This window comes from Salmo salar, chromosome ssa01 (genome assembly GCF_905237065.1).
Source record: "Salmo salar chromosome ssa01, Ssal_v3.1, whole genome shotgun sequence".
Taxonomy (NCBI): Eukaryota; Metazoa; Chordata; class Actinopteri; order Salmoniformes; family Salmonidae; genus Salmo; species Salmo salar.
In genome coordinates this window covers 154,038,686-154,058,087 of record NC_059442.1, presented here as the reverse complement: position 1 = coordinate 154,058,087, position 19,402 = coordinate 154,038,686, and the positions used below count along the sequence as shown (strand labels likewise).

The 19,402-nt window shown below is 45.1% G+C and overlaps 1 protein-coding gene across 3 annotated transcripts in view; it reads right to left on the bottom strand.

The window, feature by feature from the left end:
- Nucleotides 1-19,402, bottom strand: part of LOC106568813 (collagen alpha-1(XI) chain-like) — a 144,430-nt gene that overhangs the window by 11,505 nt on the left and 113,523 nt on the right. The window contains exons 40-59 of one of the 3 annotated variants that reach the window (XM_014139483.2): nucleotides 18,914-19,021; nucleotides 18,492-18,599; nucleotides 15,445-15,552; nucleotides 15,121-15,228; nucleotides 14,921-14,974; nucleotides 14,603-14,710; nucleotides 11,475-11,528; nucleotides 10,960-11,067; nucleotides 10,700-10,753; nucleotides 10,497-10,550; nucleotides 10,115-10,330; nucleotides 9,574-9,627; nucleotides 9,238-9,291; nucleotides 8,739-8,846; nucleotides 8,472-8,561; nucleotides 8,254-8,307; nucleotides 7,644-7,908; nucleotides 7,109-7,221; nucleotides 2,240-2,308; nucleotides 2,097-2,165 (exon numbers count right to left, since the gene is read on the bottom strand). In XM_014139483.2, coding sequence (XP_013994958.2) covers nucleotides 2,097-2,165; nucleotides 2,240-2,308; nucleotides 7,109-7,221; nucleotides 7,644-7,908; nucleotides 8,254-8,307; nucleotides 8,472-8,561; nucleotides 8,739-8,846; nucleotides 9,238-9,291; nucleotides 9,574-9,627; nucleotides 10,115-10,330; nucleotides 10,497-10,550; nucleotides 10,700-10,753; nucleotides 10,960-11,067; nucleotides 11,475-11,528; nucleotides 14,603-14,710; nucleotides 14,921-14,974; nucleotides 15,121-15,228; nucleotides 15,445-15,552; nucleotides 18,492-18,599; nucleotides 18,914-19,021 — 1,956 coding nt within the window. The remainder of the gene's footprint in view (nucleotides 1-2,096; nucleotides 2,166-2,239; nucleotides 2,309-7,108; nucleotides 7,222-7,643; nucleotides 7,909-8,253; nucleotides 8,308-8,471; nucleotides 8,562-8,738; nucleotides 8,847-9,237; nucleotides 9,292-9,573; nucleotides 9,628-10,114; nucleotides 10,331-10,496; nucleotides 10,551-10,699; nucleotides 10,754-10,959; nucleotides 11,068-11,474; nucleotides 11,529-14,602; nucleotides 14,711-14,920; nucleotides 14,975-15,120; nucleotides 15,229-15,444; nucleotides 15,553-18,491; nucleotides 18,600-18,913; nucleotides 19,022-19,402) is intronic. The other 2 variants (XM_014139485.2, XM_014139484.2) reach the window with 2 other exon arrangements.

Below are 19,402 nucleotides of genomic sequence, written 5' to 3'. Positions count from 1 at the left end.
ACCCATAATTCATGGCGGCGCTACGTGAGTAGGATAGAATTCCGATTCCTGAGACGACAAATCAGGAGGGGGGATATACCAGAGGTGTTCCGGCTAGGTCCTTTAGAATGAAATATCTAGGCTGTTATCAACCAGCTTTGGGAGAGATGGAGAGGCATGCTGTATTATGGGGTCTGTCTGTCTGTCTGGGGCTCTATGAGTAAGCTTGTGTCTGAGAAACAGTAATGCAGACAGGAGTTACTACAGGAGCTCTAATCTACAGGCTCTGGGGCCTCAGATACTGACTGGCTTATTCTCTGCTGAAAGACTTCAATGGTTCTGTAGGAACAGCAGTCTACTAGCAATGAACAAGTGATGAATACTCTCAATCGAGGAGCTAACCGTAATTGAACACTTAAGCTTTAATTAAGAAAATTATGTAAATGTATTGTTTTGAAAGGAGCTCATTAGTAAATGTGAAACGTAATTGTATAAATGAAAAATAATAATGGTTTGGTTTAATCGGTTTCCGCAATTCAGAATTAGCCTAATTCGCCATGTTTAAGTGGAATTCTAAACCAACATGTGTTCTATTATACTAATGTAGCTTGGCTCTAATGATTACTAATCATGCCTGATGACCCGTCCATTTGGGAACATCAGTCTTTGGTGTGATGCTATTTTACGCTGGAGATCCGTTTCCATACCAACCAACAGTGTTCCACCATCCGTTCCACAGGGTTCTCTTCTTCTTTCAGACAAACAGGACTGACTGAGACCAAGAGCCAAGCGCATGCAACGCCCATGCCATGCAGTCACAGCAGAGAGCCACTAATGTGTGTGTAGAGATACATTCTCTCTCTCTCTCTCATGCACACACAGACAAGCACACAGACACACACACACGTATGACTCAACCTGGACAATAATGGACATTACAGATTACTATTAATGGGAAGTAAATCAAATCGTACTGTATTTTCAGGAACCCACAAGGTGGCCACACCATCATCAGATAGGAATTTGGGCTCATAGATGATGATAACTATATCCATTATGTCCAAGTAACAGTGTCTGTCTGTGAATCAGTGGCTCTTAAAGGGAGTAGTACCCCTCAACCCTGTGAGTGTCCAGGTACTCACAAAGGCTAGGTAGGTCCTCCCCTGCTCCTGTCTGTTCCTCCCCCTCCCTCATCCCTCCTCCCCGCTCTGCCCCGCAGAACCAGTGTGTAGAAACAGCCCTACATCGCCATGGAAACATTACCTCTTCATCGCAGCCGCAAGTCAAAAGTGGGTGTACCCAGAAGCCCCTGGGAATGTGACTGAGTGCCTGACTTTTGACTGTTCACATTGAATCAGTGTTGTAATCCTCTTGTGAGTGAATGGGTAGGTGAATGTGTGGAATGAGTGTAGCAGGAATAAAATGGTGCCTAATCACTCTCCTGTGACTAGCTTCACATGATTTATGAATAGGTATCTATACAGTATGAGTATCTATGAGTCAACTGGAAATGCTGAGGGCAATAGGAGTAGTTGTTATGAATAGAAATGTGTGTCTAACCATGAGAGGCACTCAGTCACTTCTAGGTGATGCTCTCCAACTACAGAGAGAGGCAGTTTGAGTGGATGCATTTACACTCATACTTTCCCATAGCAACATTCAGTGCCAACACAGTGATTTACTCAATTCTATTACTTTTTGTACTACACTTACCTTTTTGTATTGAATTTATATTGAAGTTTTTCTTCAATGGAAAATTGTCTTTCACTTCTTCAACTACTAGTTGCCATGGTAAAGTATGTCTGTCAGTCTGTCTGTTCCACCAACGATGTCTCCCTCTATTCTGGAAGGAAGAGACTCACCTACTGCAGTATGTCTTACTGAAGTTGTGCTGAGCTGAGCTTGATCGTGCTGAACCATGCAGAGCAGTGTCGCCACAAACACAAGCCAGAGTGCCAGTCAAAGACCAGTGCCAACCAGTACAGGAACCATGCAGAACCAGTACTGACCAGAACCAGAACCAGAACCTAGAACCATGCAGGGCCCTCAGACCCACAGAGACCCAGCCAGGAGTCACCCTAGCTGGGCCTCCAGAGACCTGTGGGCGTGCCACTTACCAGGGAACCTCGCTTGTAGCGACTATACCAAGAGCCTGGGGAGTCTTTGGGCCATTTTGCCATTTTGCTCTGTAAAATATGAGATGAGCTGTTCAGGAAAAAGGGAAGGGGACGGGGGGAAGGGGGGCGTCAGGGGAGCTTACCAGTTTACCACGTTTGAATTCACTGAACCAGGAGCCAGGGATCTCCTTTACCCAGGAGGTGAGCCTAGTCTGGGTATGGATGGAGCGAAACAGGGGGGAAGAGGAGGAGGACAAAAAATGGTTAAAGAAAGAAAAACAGTAAGAACAGCCTCCTGAAAGAAATAACAACGTTATCCCTCGTTCTTCTAAACCCTCCCTCCCTTGGTCCATCTGTGGTGTCTGAGAGACCTGCAGTAGTATTGTGTGACACTGAACAGCCCGGAAGAGTGTAAAATACCTTAGCAAGCCATTATCGCGTTTTGTGTAAACATTGGCTGGCAGCTAATTACTGATCAAATATTCATGAGTACACAGTGATTCATTAAGAGATGTTGCATGCATCCTAAATGGCACCCTATTCCTTATATATTGCACTACTTTTCACCAGAGCCCTATGGTCCAAATGGGCCCTAGTCAAAAGGAGTGCACTAGAAAAGGAATAGGGTGCCATTTAGGATGCATCTGTTAGCCTCCAAAGGACCAGCTTAAAAATGCCCCCTTTCCCTTCAGCTAAGTGTTCTGCTCTATACCAAAATAGAAGTGACTATGCTTTTATGGTGCTCATTTAAGCTTCTGCTGTATACTGTAGGTAAAGACAAGTGGCTTTGTTTTGTGGCTTTCATTTAAAACTAGATAAGCTTTTGCTACATAGCCAACAATAAGTCAATTTTCAATTACAAAGCAGTTAAGAGTCTGCTGTAGAGCCATCCAGAATTTTCTTCATTTTAAATTCTTCATTTAAATTCTATTCAGCTTTAGTTGCATTATAACTACCAATAGGTATCAGATACATAGCCAGTGATACTCCAGTGTGATATTCTGAATATTATTATACCCCAGGAATAAGCTAGATCAGTCTGATACAGGGTTTATACAGGGCTTGTCATCAATGCCTTAATAACCTGATATGGATAGGGGGCAGTATTTTCACGGCCGGATGAAAAAACGTACCCGATTTAAACTGGTTACTACTCTTGCCCAGAAACGAGAATATGCATATTATTAGTAGATTTTGATAGAAACCACTCTGAAGTTTCTAAAACTGTTTGAATGGTGTCTGTGAGTGTAACAGAACTCATATGGCAGGCAAAAACCTGAGAAAAAGTCAACCAGGAAGTGTAGGATCTGAGAAATGTAGTTCTTCTTTCTAGTCCCTTTCGAAACTACAGTATCTGTGCTGTTACGTTGCACTTTCTAAGGCTTCCATTGGCTGTCTAAAGCCTTCAGAAAGTGGATTGAGCCTTCTCCTGTCTCTGGGCAGAGTATAGGAGCTCAGTTACTGAGTGGTCTGCCTGATGACAAAGAGATTGGATATGCGCGTTTCCGCGAGCACGCTGTTTTTTCTTTTCCTCCTTGAATGAATACACTATTGTCCGGTTGGAATATTATCGCAATTTTACGTTAAAAATACCATAAAAATTTATTTTAAACAGTGTTTTACATGCTTCTAAGTACGGTAATGGAACATTTTGACTTTTTGTGTCTTGAATTGTGCTCGCGCGTTACCCTTTGGATAGTGACCTGAACGCATGAACAAAACTGAGGTATTTCGACATAACTATGGATTATTTCGAACAAAAACAACATTTCTTGTGGAAGTAGCAGTCCTGGGAGTGCATTCTGATGAAGATCAGCAAAGGTAATACAATATTTCTAATACTAATTCTGAGTTTAGGTTGCCCCGAACTTGGCGGGTGTCTGAATAGCTCGCCGTGATGGCGAGCTATGTACTCAGAATATTGAAAAATGTGCTTTTGAAGAAATGCTAATTTAAAATCTGACACAGCGATTGCATAAAGGAGTTCTGTATCTATAATTCTTAAAATAATTGTTATGTATATTGTCAACGTTTATGATGAGTATTTTTGTAAATTCACCGGAAGTTTTTGGTGGGAATACATTTTCTGAACATCACGCGCCAATGTAAAAAGCTGTTTTTGGATATAAATATGAACTTGATTGAACAAAACATACATGTATTGTATAACATAATGTCCTAGGAGTGTCATCTGATGAAGATCGTCAAAGGTTAGTGCTTCATTTAGCTGTGTTTTGGGTTTTATTGACATATATGCTTGCTTGGAAAATGGCTGTGTGGTTATTTTGGTCTATGTACTCTCCTAACATAATCTAATGTTTTGCTTTCGCTGTAAAGCCTTTTTGAAATTGGACCATGTGGTTGGATTCAGGAGAGGTTTATCTTTCAAATGGTGTAAAATAGTCGTATGTTTGAAAAAATTTAATTATTGGATTTTTGAGGTTTTTGTATTTCACGCCATGCGATCCCATTGGCTGTTGGCTAGGGGTTCCGCTGGCGGAACGCCTAGATGTAAGAGGTTTTAATGTGTAAATTAATGTTCAGCTGGAGATCAATTAGCGCTGGGAGACAGCACACATTAAACACACCCTGCTGTCTTCAAAGGCACTTCCAGCTCTCCTAGCATGAGTGGAGCGAGCAGCAGGGGACCCCACTGGAGGAGACCACTGATACCCTAGAACTGATCCCCTCTACTGGAAGCGACCACTGATACCCTAGAACGTATCCCTCTACTGGAGGTGAGAACTGATACCCTAGAACTTATCCCTCTACTGGAGGAGACCACTGATACCCTAGAACGTATCCCTCTACTGGAGGAGACCACTGATACCCTAGAACTGATCACCTCTACTGGAGGAGACCACTGATACCCTAGAACTGATCCCCTCTACTGGAGGAGACCACTGATACCCTAGAACTGATCCCCTCAACTGGAGGAGACCACTGATACCCTAGAACTGATCCCCTCTACTGGAGGAGACCACTGATACCCTAGAACTGATCCCCTCTACTGGAGGAGACCACTGATACCCTAGAACTGATCACCTCTACTGGAGGAGACCACTGATACCCTAGAACGGATCCCCTCTACTGGAGGAGACCACTGATACCCTAGAACTGATCCCCTCTACTGGAGGAGAGAACTGATACCCTAGAACTGATCACCTCTACTGGAGGAGACCACTGATACCCTAGAACTGATCCCCTCTACTGGAGGAGACCACTGATACGCTAGAACTGATCCCCTCTACTGGAGGAGAGAACTGATACCCTAGAACTGATCACCTCTACTGGAGGAGACCACTGATACCCTAGAACTGATCCCCTCTACTGGAGGAGACCACTGATACCCTAGAACTGATCACCTCTACTGGAGGAGACCACTGATACCCTAGAACTGATCCCCTCTACTGGAGGAGACCACTGATACCCTAGAACTGATCCCCTCTACTGGAGGAGACCACTGATACCCTAGAACTGATCACCTCTACTGGAGGAGACCACTGATACCCTAGAACTGATCCCCTCTACTGGAGGAGACCACTGATACCCTAGAACTGATCCCCTCTACTGGAGGAGACCACTGATACCCTAGAACTGATCACCTCTACTGGAGGAGACCACTGATACCCTAGAACTGATCCGCTCTACTTCTAACTCTTCTTTTTCTCTCCTGTCCTTCATCTATCTACTGTACCTCCTCTATCCTCTCCTCTGCATAACTCGTGATGGGTAGACTAGGGATACAGTGTTCCAGGCTAGCAGGGAGGGAGAGGTGTGTGTGTGTGTGTGTGTGTGTGTGTGTGTGTGTGTGTGTGTGTGTGTGTTGTTGTGTTTTTTCACACACCTTCCCATGTGTGTGTGCCCACATGTGTGCATGTCAATGCATGGCAATGTCAGGGTGTCTGCCCATGTGCCATCTCTCCACTCCTTCACACTAAAGAGGCCATCCCACTGGCCCATCAATCTGCCCGGCTATAAAAAGTCAAGTTCATTAATCTGAGTTTAAGCAAACTCCTGCTCCTCTGTGTCTCAATGTGCCAGCGGATCGTTAAAATGTCCTGTAGCTTAGAGCCCTTACCGATCTCCCCTGGTCCGCCGCAGACACAGTTTCCTGTGTTTTACCTCTCCTCTCCTGTCCTCTCCTTTCCTGTCCTCTCCTGCCCCCCTCTCCTCTACACCATGCATAACCAACCAGCAGCAAATTCCTCTCTGGGTGCCTGTCACCTGCCATAACCTATTACAGGTGACTGGGCCAGGGACGACACTAGGCCACTGACACTTACCTGGAGGATAGTACAGCAGAACTGTGTGTGTGTGTGTGTGTGTGTGTGTGTGTGTGTGTGTGTGTGTGTGTGTGTGTGTGTGTGTGTGTGTGTGTGTGTGTGTGTGTGTGTGTGCGTGCGTGCGTGTTTGTGTGTGTACATGTGTGTGGAAGGGAGTCTTTGACTCTCAGTTGACAGTGAGGGACAGCCCCAAATATATTCTTTGACATCATGACATGTCAGTAGTGTGTAACACCAAGAGTATTACATGGAGCTGCTGCCCCCTAGGGGCTTGGAGGACCCTGGGTATTACACTCATACCAGGAAAGTAATAGTGATGCATGAATGTTACATATATGAGTGTTATGTGATTATGCAGTAGTGTCAGGAGAGAGGTATATATGATTTATATGTGTAGTAGTTTGCTTGGGGCCAGGGAAGAATAAATAAATATTAACTTATCTGCATCATACAGTCAGAGTTATTTAACCTGTCAATCAAATGGGGAATAGTTGACACTTGACAGAACAATGTAGAAAGATTTTTTTATACCCACTTTTTCAATCAACCAGAAATATCACTGTGCCACGCAGGCATGATGCATTTTAATAATTTGTATTTCCCTCATTATATACACCAAAACCTATAAAAATGTGTATGGTTCTGGTTTTTAAGATTAATTTATATCACTGTCTCTCAAAATGTGACAATTTGACCAGTTGTGAGTGTAAACGCGCCATGACTTACCCCTTCTGACTTCTTATCAGGGTAGATACAGCTCTCTCCTCCTGCTGTGAAGTTGCAGTGGACCTTGAAAGAGTCCCTCGAGCAACCCTGGTTGGGGTCGATCCAGTATTCACCTGAAAACGACAAGAAATGGAGGGAGGGAGGGAGGGAGAAAATGGGGAAGAGGGAAAAGAAAGAGGGGAGGAGAGAGGGAAGGAGGGAACCTTTAACAATTAGAAACCTTTTCATCAGAGATCATTCAATGTTTAAATTAGCATGATTTAGCATTCCAAGGAGAGACTATTCTATACCCCATATCATCAAATACCAATCATATTTATAATCCTATTTCTCTATCACATTTAAATCCATTATAGTAGTGACACTTGGTCCTTGACATATATAAAATAGCCCCCACCTGTATGAAAAAGATGGCTACCACCAGCCACCTTTTCCAAACAAGTTTCAAACAAGATTATTCCTGGGCTTCAGCACCGAATTTAGTAAGACTTCAGAACGTCAGATTTAGCATTTCAGATCTCAAATCGATGCCCACCGTCGGGGAAGTCAGGGTGGCAGAGCTGCAGGTCCTTGCAGGTGCGGGCGGGGTTGCCCTGTGTTCCCAGCGGGTGCTTCATCTGCTCGATCTCCAGCTTGAGGGAGTTAAGGGATCCGAAGATCTCCTCCATTCCATCGTCGTAGTCCTTGTAGTTGGCATCTGCATTGGCATCGTCCATCATCTGGCTGGCATCGATGTTCCTGCGGCTCCGCTTGGGGCTCGACTGCATGGGCAGTGGGTGGATGACATCCCCAGGAGGACCCTATCGGGGTAGAGAAAGGGGGAGAGAGGAGACAGGGAAAGGAGAGGGGGGCGGAGATGAGGGGGAGGAGGTGAGGAAGTGGTGAGGAGACGGGGAAAGGAGAGAGGGGAGGGGAGAGGAGGAGGAGGGGAGAGGGGGGAGAGGAGGGGGAGAGGAGAGGAGGAAAGAAGGAGGGGAGGAGATGGGGAAAAGATAGGAAGGAAAGGGGGAGAGGTGGAGGAGGAGAGAGGGAGAGAAAGAGGGAAAGAGGGAAAGAGGGAGAGAAATGGGAGAGATGTTTTAGTCAGGGTAAAACTACAAAACAACAACATGTAATGACATCACACAATCATGAAGATAGCTTACAGGAGGCCCAGGTTGTCCAGGAACACCAGTCTCTCCCTTGGGACCAGTTTGACCCTGAGGAAGACAGGAAAGAACACAGCATCATACACACAGCCTCTATGGACAGTAGGACATGGTTTAGACTTTAAAAGCCCATATACACAACTTATATGGACAGTGGGACATGATTTCAAGGGGACAGTACGGCATGGGACATGGTGGTTTGTGGGGACGCTTACCGATGACCCCTTAGCTCCTTTAGGACCAGGAGGACCTGGTAATCCTGGAGGTCCCAGGGGACCAAGAGGACCTGAGGGGCCAGCAATACCCTGGAGGGAGAGAAGGAGAGAATAAAGACAGGAAGGAGAGAAGGCTGATCAAACCACACTTGACTGTGTTGACTTGATATGATCAACTGTATTATCAGATCAAACCACAACATGTCACTTATTATTAGGTAAACATCGCTCAATAATCATGTAAACAACAGTTGTAGGTCTACTAACATTATCTCCTTTGGGTCCTGATGTCCCCTGGGGGCCTGGCAGACCTCTGTCACCCTTCTCTCCCTGCTCTCCTGGGGGCCCGATCAGACCGATCAGACCAGGGTGGCCCTGAGGAGAGGAGAAACACAGATCAAAACAGGCATCAATAATCAATTAATTACTCACATCAATTTGCCTGTCAATCAATCTCTCTTCATATATCATTAGTGTGATGACTCACTGCCCTGGGGCTAATACCAGAGACATAATCAATAGGTTTGAACACCAAGCCGTCAGTTATCATTCACTTGAATGTGTATAGTATGGAATATACAGTATCTCCATCGACAGATTTCAAGTGTATCCCTATAGAATATTAGACATCAACATCATTAGCAATGGAAGAAGATCAATACAGTATGTGACTTTTAGCCATGCATGCAACAGGTAGGTTAATATTTGACTGTAATATTTACAGTATAGTACTTGTTGTCAATAACCTACTGAAACAGGGTTTTACCTTTTCTCCCTTAATGCCAGAGTCTCCCTTCAAACCTGGTAATCCTGGAGGACCCTGTGAGGGAGAGAGGAGGGAGAGAGGAGAGAGAGAGAAAGAAAGAGAGAGAGGCGAGAGAGAGCAAGAGAGAGCGAAAGAGAGAGAGAGAGATGGAAATAATATGGGAGAGTTATAGCGGAGAGGGATGGAAGGAAGGGGGTAGAGAAGTAGAGAGGGAGGTAGAGTAAAAGAGAGTGAGGACATATAACATGTCTGACCCAATAAGACAAGGTACTGTGAATCCTGTGACATCCAATGACCTGGGTTTAGGGGTTAGAGGTCAGAGGTTAGTTGTCTCACCATGGGTCCAGGGGGTCCGTCGGGGCCTGAGGACCCTGGAAGACCTTGTTCCCCCTGCATGGAAACAAGATACGAGTCAATGCTTTAAGCCACTGATCTGTACATACAATATAAGGGTGGCAGGTAGCTTAGCTGTTAGAGCATTGGGCCAGTAACTGAAAAGTCACTGGTTCTAATCCCCCGACAAGGTGAAAAATCTGTGTGCCATTGAGCAAGGCACTTAACGCTAATTGCTCCAGAGTCACCGCTGATAATGGCAGACCGTGGCTGTAACCACACTCTCAGGGGGATAAGGAAATACACATTTCCAATATACAATTGTACACGTATGAAATAGGACAAATGTAAGCACCCACCTAATTATTATTACAATATTGGTATTATTCCCTTATGCTTATATTGTGTGATTTAGAAATGGCTTTTGTAAGATCAGTCACTATACTCATCTATGAGTGTTGTAGAAAACTCATAGCTACTGTCCCTAGTTACTGTAATAGCTATGACACAAAGAAATTAAAATATTAAACAATGCTGTACTTACAACTGGGCCAGGGATACCTCTGAGACCTTCAGAACCTTGCTTGCCAGGTGCTCCCTGAGGACCAACGGGGCCTGTCTTGCCCTGTGGGCCCTCCAGACCAGACTCTCCCTTGGCTCCCTTCTCTCCTTGCCTGCCCTCGGGTCCAGTTGTACCATGGGGGCCTCTCTTTCCTGGTGGGCCAGAAGGACCTGACTCTCCGGTGGGTCCAGGAGAACCCTAAGAGATGAGAAAGGATAAGGTTAAAGTACATGATCAGAGTGCTAAAAGCTCTTGTACAGTACTTCTATGTTTACTGTAGTTACCTTCAGATATGAGAAATGCTCAGTTTGTTAGTGCTTGTTTGTCGTTAGACAGATGTAATAATACGTTAGGTGAGACTCACAGGTTGACCAGCCTCTCCGTCGTCTCCCTTGTCACCAGGAGGACCGTCTAAACCCTGGCAGGAGGAGAAAGAGAGACATGGTGAAAGTTGCATGACACTGAATGGATAGGGCACAGTGTGGGATTTTTTACATTTCAATAGGTGCCAAAGATTACAGTAACTGGATGCCAAAACAATGTCATTATAACATTTCAGTGACTTACAGCCTGTCCGATCTCGCCAGGGGGACCAGGATCACCAGGGAAACCACTTGGACCCTGGAAATGAAATCCAACAAAATGCTCAACTTAATAACCCTAGAGACTACATCTTACTTTGCCTTCCACTGACAATTGATTACAAATCCATAACATCCATTGGAATACATTCACATGGCAGTAACGGGACTCAACTGCAATCAATCAACCAACCAATCAATGAACTGTGATATGTGATTCTACAGAGAAGTGTAACCAGGACTTACAGGACTTCCTTTAGGACCGTCATCTCCAGGGGGACCTTTAGGGCCGGGGGGTCCAGCAGAACCTGCAGGACCGGACTCTCCCTTCTCTCCTCGCTCTCCTCTTGGGCCCTGTGACAGTGGGGCAGTGTGTTAGTGTGTCAACAGTGTGTTAGTGTGTCAACAGTGTGTTAGTGTGTCAACAGTGTGTTACTGTGTCAACAATGTGTTCATGTCTATGCCCATTAGAACTGTGCTTAACACACTCCATGTGGTTGGTGGGCTTTCCTCTATAATGGTTTTAATTACAACTTTGTTGAATTGATTCGGTTATTGTTACAGTAATGGTGAAGAGGAGTAGCCTCCTTCTACTGTTTTGTTATAATAAATATATGAATCGGTAAGTTTTGCATTTGCAGCAGAATAATTCCTTCTCTCCAATGGAGAGGCAGTGAATGGGAGTTGTAGTGTGGTGTTGTGGGGCCGTGTTGAAACAGTTGTTGTGTTAGATGATGTGAAGGTGCTGTCGGTTCACTTACAGGTCCGCCAAGTTCTCCCTGAAGACCAGGCTCTCCGTTTTCACCTGAGTCACCCTGAGAAAGGAAGAGACAGAGAGATAGAACACGAGAAAGAAAACAATTCAGAAACGGCAGTGAACCAAAACAACTCTAAAATTCATATTTACAGTAAACCCAATGTCCTGATGCCCCTGGGGAATGAAAGAGATGACACCAGGGGTTTCAATCCATCACAGCCAGTCAGAGCTGGGCCTGGAGCGGGCAGAGAGCAGGCGACCTCTGGGTCCTTCTTGGTCTACTCCATACATCTTCCACTCTCCCTCCCTCTCTCCCTGCCTGTCTTATTGGGTAGCGGGTCCAGGCTTCAGGCCCCGTTGTTACTCACTGTCACATAGGCCCCGTCGTCACAATCAATCAATCAATCATTGGGACAAACGCTGGACAGCCACGTGTTCCTAGAGACAATGTTTATCTAACCCTGGTCTGTGATGGGAGGGACAGGGCAGCAAACTGCTTGGCCTGGTGGATTTGGATTGAACTTTCCAGAGCTGAGCCAAACTGTGCCAAGTTCGCCCAGGCCTAGATCTAGGTTATCATACCCATCCAGAGCCTAAATTAGCATCTGGCCTCTTTCCCAAAGCACTGTTGTTTCTGTCAGGATATCTAGTCCAGGCAGCAGAGCAGAGAGAGCAGAGCAGAGAGAGAGGCCTCTCCTGTACTAAGCTTTGTATACAGCCCTGTGTCTCTCTGGGAAGCCTGACTCCACATAGGGGCTACATACCAAATGGCACCCTATTCCCTATAGGGAGAGAAAGAGAGAGATAGCGAGAGAAAGAGAGAGAGAGATAGCGAGAGAGATTGCGAGAGAGAGAGAGATTGCGAGAGAAAGAGAGAGAGAGAGAAAGAGAGAGAGAAAGGGAGAAAGAAAAAAGAGAGAGAGAAAGAGAGAGAAAGAGAGAGAGAGAGAGAGAGAGAGAGAGAGAGAAAGAGAGAGAGAGAGAGAGAGAGAGAGAGAGAGAGAGAGAGAGAGAGAGAGAGAGAGAGAGAGAGAGAGAGAGAGAGAGAGATAGGGGGACAAACAGGGAAAGATAGCGAGAAAGGAAGACTAAACCACTGCTATAAAAGCAGCCAGATCAGCTCAGATCAGATTAGCCTGAGAGAGGATTGTAATTGTGGTGAGCTAAGCTTTTGTTTGAGGAAGGGATGGATGTGTGCTCCCAGGGGGAAGACTCTCAGGGGGCGAAGGTCATTCCATCGATGGGCCAGATAAAACAAATCACGCCATCATTGCAGTAGAAAGTGCTGAGAGCGTTTGGTGGACAGTGGGGCTGGCGGGTGCCAAGACAAAGCTTTCATAATCAAACAGCTACCTCCAGTCGTCTGCCCCTGACGGCGAGCAAAACACCAAGGCTTATTTTGTAAGAGCTGTTTTTAATAATGCATTCAGCGTCTCCACAGTCACTTTGAGTATTAATTCGTACTTCTACTCTCTCCAACGACAATACTGTTGAGGATGAAAACACTACCATTAAGCTGTGTGTGTGTGTGGTGTGTGTGTGTGTGTGTGTGTGTGTGTGTGTGTGTGTGTGTGTGTGTGTGTGTGTGTGTGTGTGTGTGTGTGTGTGTGTGTGTGTGTGTGTGCGTGCGTGCATGTACGTGTGTGTGCGTGTCGCTCACACTCACTTGAGAATGAAAATGAGCGTTTCCAATTTCAAACATGATCTATTGAATAGCCACATCAAATATTGATGGTGACAAAAGCTTTGCAAAGAGGATGAGTGGTGATCTGAATAATGTTGTACTGAAACTCAAACTGACAATTGGACCTCTTGCACAGTAAGAATATCTGTCTCGTGTTGCTACTTTAAACCACAGTTACACTGATAGATGAGACACCTTCTACCTCTGAGCTCAGCAACAGGGTAAATAGACGTTGCCATCTACTCTGGACTGCTGTGAACTATGGGGATTTTATGTGCAGGAACAGATGGCATAACGACTATGTACCTCAATACTGTCTGAGTCCTCTGCTATGTAGATCTCTAAGTACTAGGAGACCCATGGTGGATTAGGAGACCAATGGTGAACTAGGAGACCCATGGTGAACTAGGAGACCCATGGTGAACTAGGAGACCCATGGTGAACTAGGAGACCCATGGTGAACTTGGAGACCCATGGTGAACTAGGAGACCCATGGTGAACTTGGAGACCCATGGTGAACTAGGAGACCCATGGTGAACTAGGAGACCCATGGTGGACTAGGAGACCCATGGTGGATTAGGAGACCAATGGTGAACTAGGAGACCCATGGTGAACTAGGAGACCCATGGTGAACTTGGAGACCCATGGTGAACTAGGAGACCCATGGTGAATTAGGAGACCCATGGTGAATTAGGAGACCCATGGTGAACTAGGAGACCCATGGTGAACTAGGAGACCCATGGTGGACTAGGAGACCCATGGTGGACTAGGAGACCCATGGTGGACTAGGAGACCCATGGTGGACTAGGAGACCCATGGTGGACTAGGAGACCCATGGTGGATTAGGAGACCCATGGTGGATTAGGAAACTCATGGTGGATTAGGAGACCCATGGTGGACTAGGAGACCCATGGTGGACTAGGAGACCCATGGTGGACTAGGAGACCAATGGTGGACTAGGAGGCCAATGGTGGACTAGGAGACCCATGGTGGATTAGGAAACTCATGGTGGATTAGGAGACCCATGGTGGACTAGGAGACCCATGGTGGACTAGGAGACCCATGGTGGACTAGGAGACCAATGGTGGACTAGGAGGCCAATGGTGGACTAGGAGACCCATGGTGGATTAGGAGACCCATGGTGGACTAGGAGGCCCGTGGTGGACTAGGAGACCCTTGGTGGACTAGGAGACCCGTGGTGGACTAGGAGACCCGTGGTGGACTAGGAGACCCGTGGTGGACTAGGAGACCCATGGTGGACTAAGAGAGTCATGGTGGACAAGGAGAGTCATGGCTTCCAATGGGGTCAAGAGGACTAGGCCAAGTGTAGGAATCTTCAGAAAACTATGGAAAGGTTCTACCATAGAAATATAATCAATTTTGGATTAACGGATTGTATTTCTATGGGTTCTACATTGAGGTGAAGGGTATTAACAGGTGGACCTTACCTTCTCTCCAACAGATCCAGGGTTTCCAATACCACCAGGAGGTCCCTGAGGGCCGTCAGCTCCTGGGGGTCCGGAGGGGCCTCTGGGCCCAGGAGGACCGGGAGGACCCTAGCAGGGAAGGAGAAAAAGAGTGATGAGTCTACTGTCATCACATACAAATAGGAATAAACTATCATCATATAAATATAGGAAACCGACAGTGCTAAATTCATTGTACACAATCCTTATACATACACTCAATACTGGTACATTAGAATTCTGCTCTATTTCATGAAACTCCATAGCAGTATTGCATAAGAGAATAGTAGGAACTCTTACCATCTGACCAACGTCTCCGGTTTCTCCTTTCTCGCCGGCTGGACCAGGTAATCCCTGCATTCAGACAAGATAATGATGTCAGTCACAATCACAAAAACAGAAACCTATGAGCCCTGGACAAAATAAATCCACTACATAGGGAAAAGGGTGACATTTGGGACACAACCATAGACTGTCCCTGGTTTGATTATGGTTCTGACCTGCAGTCCCACTGGGCCAGGGGGTCCATTGAACCCTCTGGATCCTTCATCTCCCTTCTGGCCAAACAGACCCTGCTGACCTCTGGGACCGGGCTCTCCATCAGCTCCCTACACACCCGAGAGAGAGGAAAAGAGAAAGAGAGATAGAAGGAGAAAGAGAGAGAGAGGGAGGGGATAGAATGTACATACGTAAGAGAGTAAGGGGTAGAGAAGAATTCGATTTTGAACTGTGGCATAGACCAGGTCAAGAGACTGTGGCGGTGTACAGGAAGTGACATCATATCCAATGAACTGGAGGGTGAGATGGTTTGGTGGGATACTTACAGCAGGACCAGGCGCTCCAACCGGGCCTTGGGGACCAGTAGGACCAGGTGGACCATGCTCTCCTTTGTCTCCTTTACCTCCCTTCTGACCTGGCTCTCCAATCTCTCCCTGGTGATAGAAAAAAAGACAACCACAACAACAGTCAACACAACTCACTTTAATCCTGTTGAGTTAACTCACTTTAATCCTGTTGAGTTAACTCACTTTAATCCTGTTGAGTTAACTCACTTTAATCCTGTTGAGTTAACTCAGTTAACTCACTTTAATCCTGTTGAGTTAACTCACTTTAATCCTGTTGAGTTAACTCACTTTAATCCTGTTGAGTTAACTCACTTTAATCCTGTTGAGCTAACTCACTTTAATCCTGTTGAGTTAACTCACTTTAATCCTGTTGAGTTAACTCACTTTAATCCTGTTGAGCTAACTCACTTTAATCCTGTTGAGCTAACTCACTTTAATCCTGTTGAGTTAACTCACTTTAATCCTGTTGAGTTAACTCACTTTAATCCTGTTGAGCTAACTCACTTTAATCCTGTCGAGTTAACTCACTTTAATCCTGTTGAGCTAACTCACTTCAATCCTGTTGAGCTAACTCACTTTAATCCTATTGAGCTAACTCACTTTAATCCTGTTGAGTTAACTCACTTTAATCCTGTTGAGCTAACTCACTTTAATCCTGTTGAGCTAACTCACTTTAATCCTGTTGAGCTAACTCACTTTAATCCTGTTGAGCTAGTGTTCAGCTAAATTAAGATTTGTATGTGAGTAAATGCTTGGCAGGGAGATAAGAGAGGTTTTAGGGCTTTTTGTTGGGTATATGTCATTGTTGCCTTCAAATATCATTCAGTGACACAGTGTCAGAACTAGGAGTCACATAATATATATATTTATTTAGTTTATTTAACCGTTATTTAACTAGGCAAGTCAGTTAAGAACAAATTCCTATTTACAATGACGGCCTACCAAAAGGGAAAAGGTCTCATGCCGGGGACGGGGGCTGGAATTAAAATGTTAAAATAAATAGAAAATATAGAACAAAACAGAACAAAACACACATCACGACAAGAGAGACACCACAACAATACATAAAGAGAGACCTAAGACAACAACTTAGCATGGCAGCAACACATGAAAACACAACACGGTAGCAGCACAACATGACAACAACATGGTAGCAACACAAGGCAGCAGCACAACATGGTAGCAGCACAAAACAAAAATAAATATAATGTACACATAACTGTCGAAATAAAGGAAACACCAAATATAAAGTGTCTCAATATGGCGTTAGGCCACCACGAGCCAGAACAGCTTCAATGCACCTTGGCATAGATTCTACAAGTGTCTGGAGCTCTATTGGAGTGATGCAACACCCTTCTTCCAGGAGAAATTCCATTATTTGGTGTTTTGTTGATGGTGGTATAAAACGCTGTCTCGGGCGGTTCAATTGAGTTGAGATCTGGTGACTGAGACGGCCATGGTATATGGTTTACATCGTTTTCATGCTCATCAAACCATTCAGTGACCACTCATGCCCTGTGGATGAGGGCATTGTCATACTATGGGGGCATAGCCACGGTAGCCAAAATAATGGCCTGCCCAGCATTTGTATACATTACCCTAAGCATGACGGGATGTTAATTGCTTAATTAACTCGGGAACCACACCTGTGTGGAAGCACCTGCTTTCAATATACTTTGTATCCCTCATTTACTCAAGTGTTTCCATTATTTTGTAAATTACCTGTATATGTAATATAATAATGATCTAATATATATACGCCATTTAGCAGACACTTTTCTCCAAAGCGATTTACAGTCATGCATACATACATTTCAGTGGTCCCAGGAATCAAACCCACTGCCCTTGTGGTACAAGCACCATGCTCTACCAACTGATCTACAAAGGACCACATCCCAGAAGGGGTTTGTCATCTATATGTGGTAAACAACTAGCATTCTGTCACGGATTCCATTCACAACTTGTTTGCACTGCATTTGCACTGCAAAATCAGAACACCAGAACGTCGCACTGTTACGCATACTCAAATGCATTTGCAGTCTCTAGGTGTTTGAAATGGTGGGAAAACATTGAGTCAGACTTTTCCTAAGCCAGCCCAGAGGATGCTTATTGCTTCTGAAACAACATTATTCTACTCTCCTTAACTCCTCTTAATAAAGCCCTTGGAGTTATCCTCCCTGTTCCGAGTGTGAAAGGCCTTATAATGAGACTGGGTGAATGTTAGTGAGATCCTCTTTGTTTGGGTGTCTCTCTCTCTCTTTCTAAATGTCAAATACCTCAGTATTACCTGTGTCCCCCAACACCAGGAGAAAGAGACTAAGGCCAGTTAACAACTAAAGCAGCATTCCTCCAAAGATAAAATATTAAATTACAGCTGATCTTCATACAAATGTTTCTCCATCTCTCTTTCTCCCTCTGTTTCTCTCTCTCTCTCTCTCTCTCTTTCTCTCTCTCTCCCTCTGTCTGTCTCTGTCTCTCTCTCTCTCTCTCTCTCTGTCTGTCCCTGTGTGTGTGTCTCAGTGTGTCTCAGTGTGCATCCTGGCTGTGTGTTTGCATACTAATAGCAGCTCCTCTCTCTACCATCTGAAACGTACAAATGATCGACATAACGGGTTCAGCTATCTGTCAGCTGGAAAGACTTAAATACATGTCAGTCAGAGCCAACTCTGCCTGTCAGCACCCCTGAGGAGAGAGAGGGTCATGAGAGAGGACAAACACTCCCTGCCTTTGATGTAAATCATCACGTTGAGTATGTTTGTGTGTTCGAGCCAGAGAGTGATAGACATTTTGTTTTTATCTAAGCTGCTAAGTGTTCACTTTTATATAAATTCACATGCATGGAAACACACACACACACACACACACACACACACACACACACACACACACACACACACACACACACACACACACACACACACACACACACACACACACACACACACACACACACACACACACACACACACACACACACACACACACAGACAAACGCATACTACTCTCCCCTCAGTGGGCCAACCCACCTTGTCTCCATCCTCTCCTGGGGGTCCGAGAGGTCCAGCTGGGCCAGGCAGACCAACAGGTCCCTGGACACCATCTCTACCGGCAGGGCCTTGGGGTCCTTTTTCACCCTATAGCACATTAAATTACAGTACATTTCATTTCACTCATTTACCAGACAACTCTCATCTGCAGACTTACTAAACTGCAGGGTTGAAATCAATTCCATTTTGATTCAGTCAATTCAGGATGTAAACCATTTACTTCCTGAATTGACAGAATTAGAATAGAATTGACCCGAACACTACTGTACTGCACAATAAGTCGATTCAAACGAGGAGGCTGAGATATACAGTGGCTGAGAGAAATGTGTTTGTTTTCTAACAGGGTTTATGTTGAAACTGGTAGCATGGACAGAACCAGGCTGAACTGAACTGGGTCTTACCGGTCCACCCTTCTCTCCAGCGGGTCCAGGGGGTCCCTGAGGTCCTGGTCGTCCAGGGAGACCAGTGGGTCCGGCTGGGCCAGCAGGACCACGCTCACCAGGGGAACCCTAAAACACAGAGAGACACAGTCAGTATAGGTCACTACTAACAAGTCTTGTACTATCTTTATTCAGAGCCATATATTTAGAAAGTTGGGTCAATTTGAAGAATTTGAAGAATTTTTTATATTGTTCTAATTCTACTTTAGTAACATAGCATTGTTTAAATATTCCCCATGTAATGTTGATGGGGTGCAAGCATGGCTGCCACAGAATGTTGTTCCCCATCTAAACACGTCTCTGCTTTTACAGTACTACCCTCATTACAGTAGTACCTTTATACCTGTAAAGGTGCTGTATATCCCTGGAGAACTAGTCTACAGCAGGTACATTACTTTTTTGATAACATATTTTGATATCTTAGGGTAGAATCTTAACATCAGGCAAATC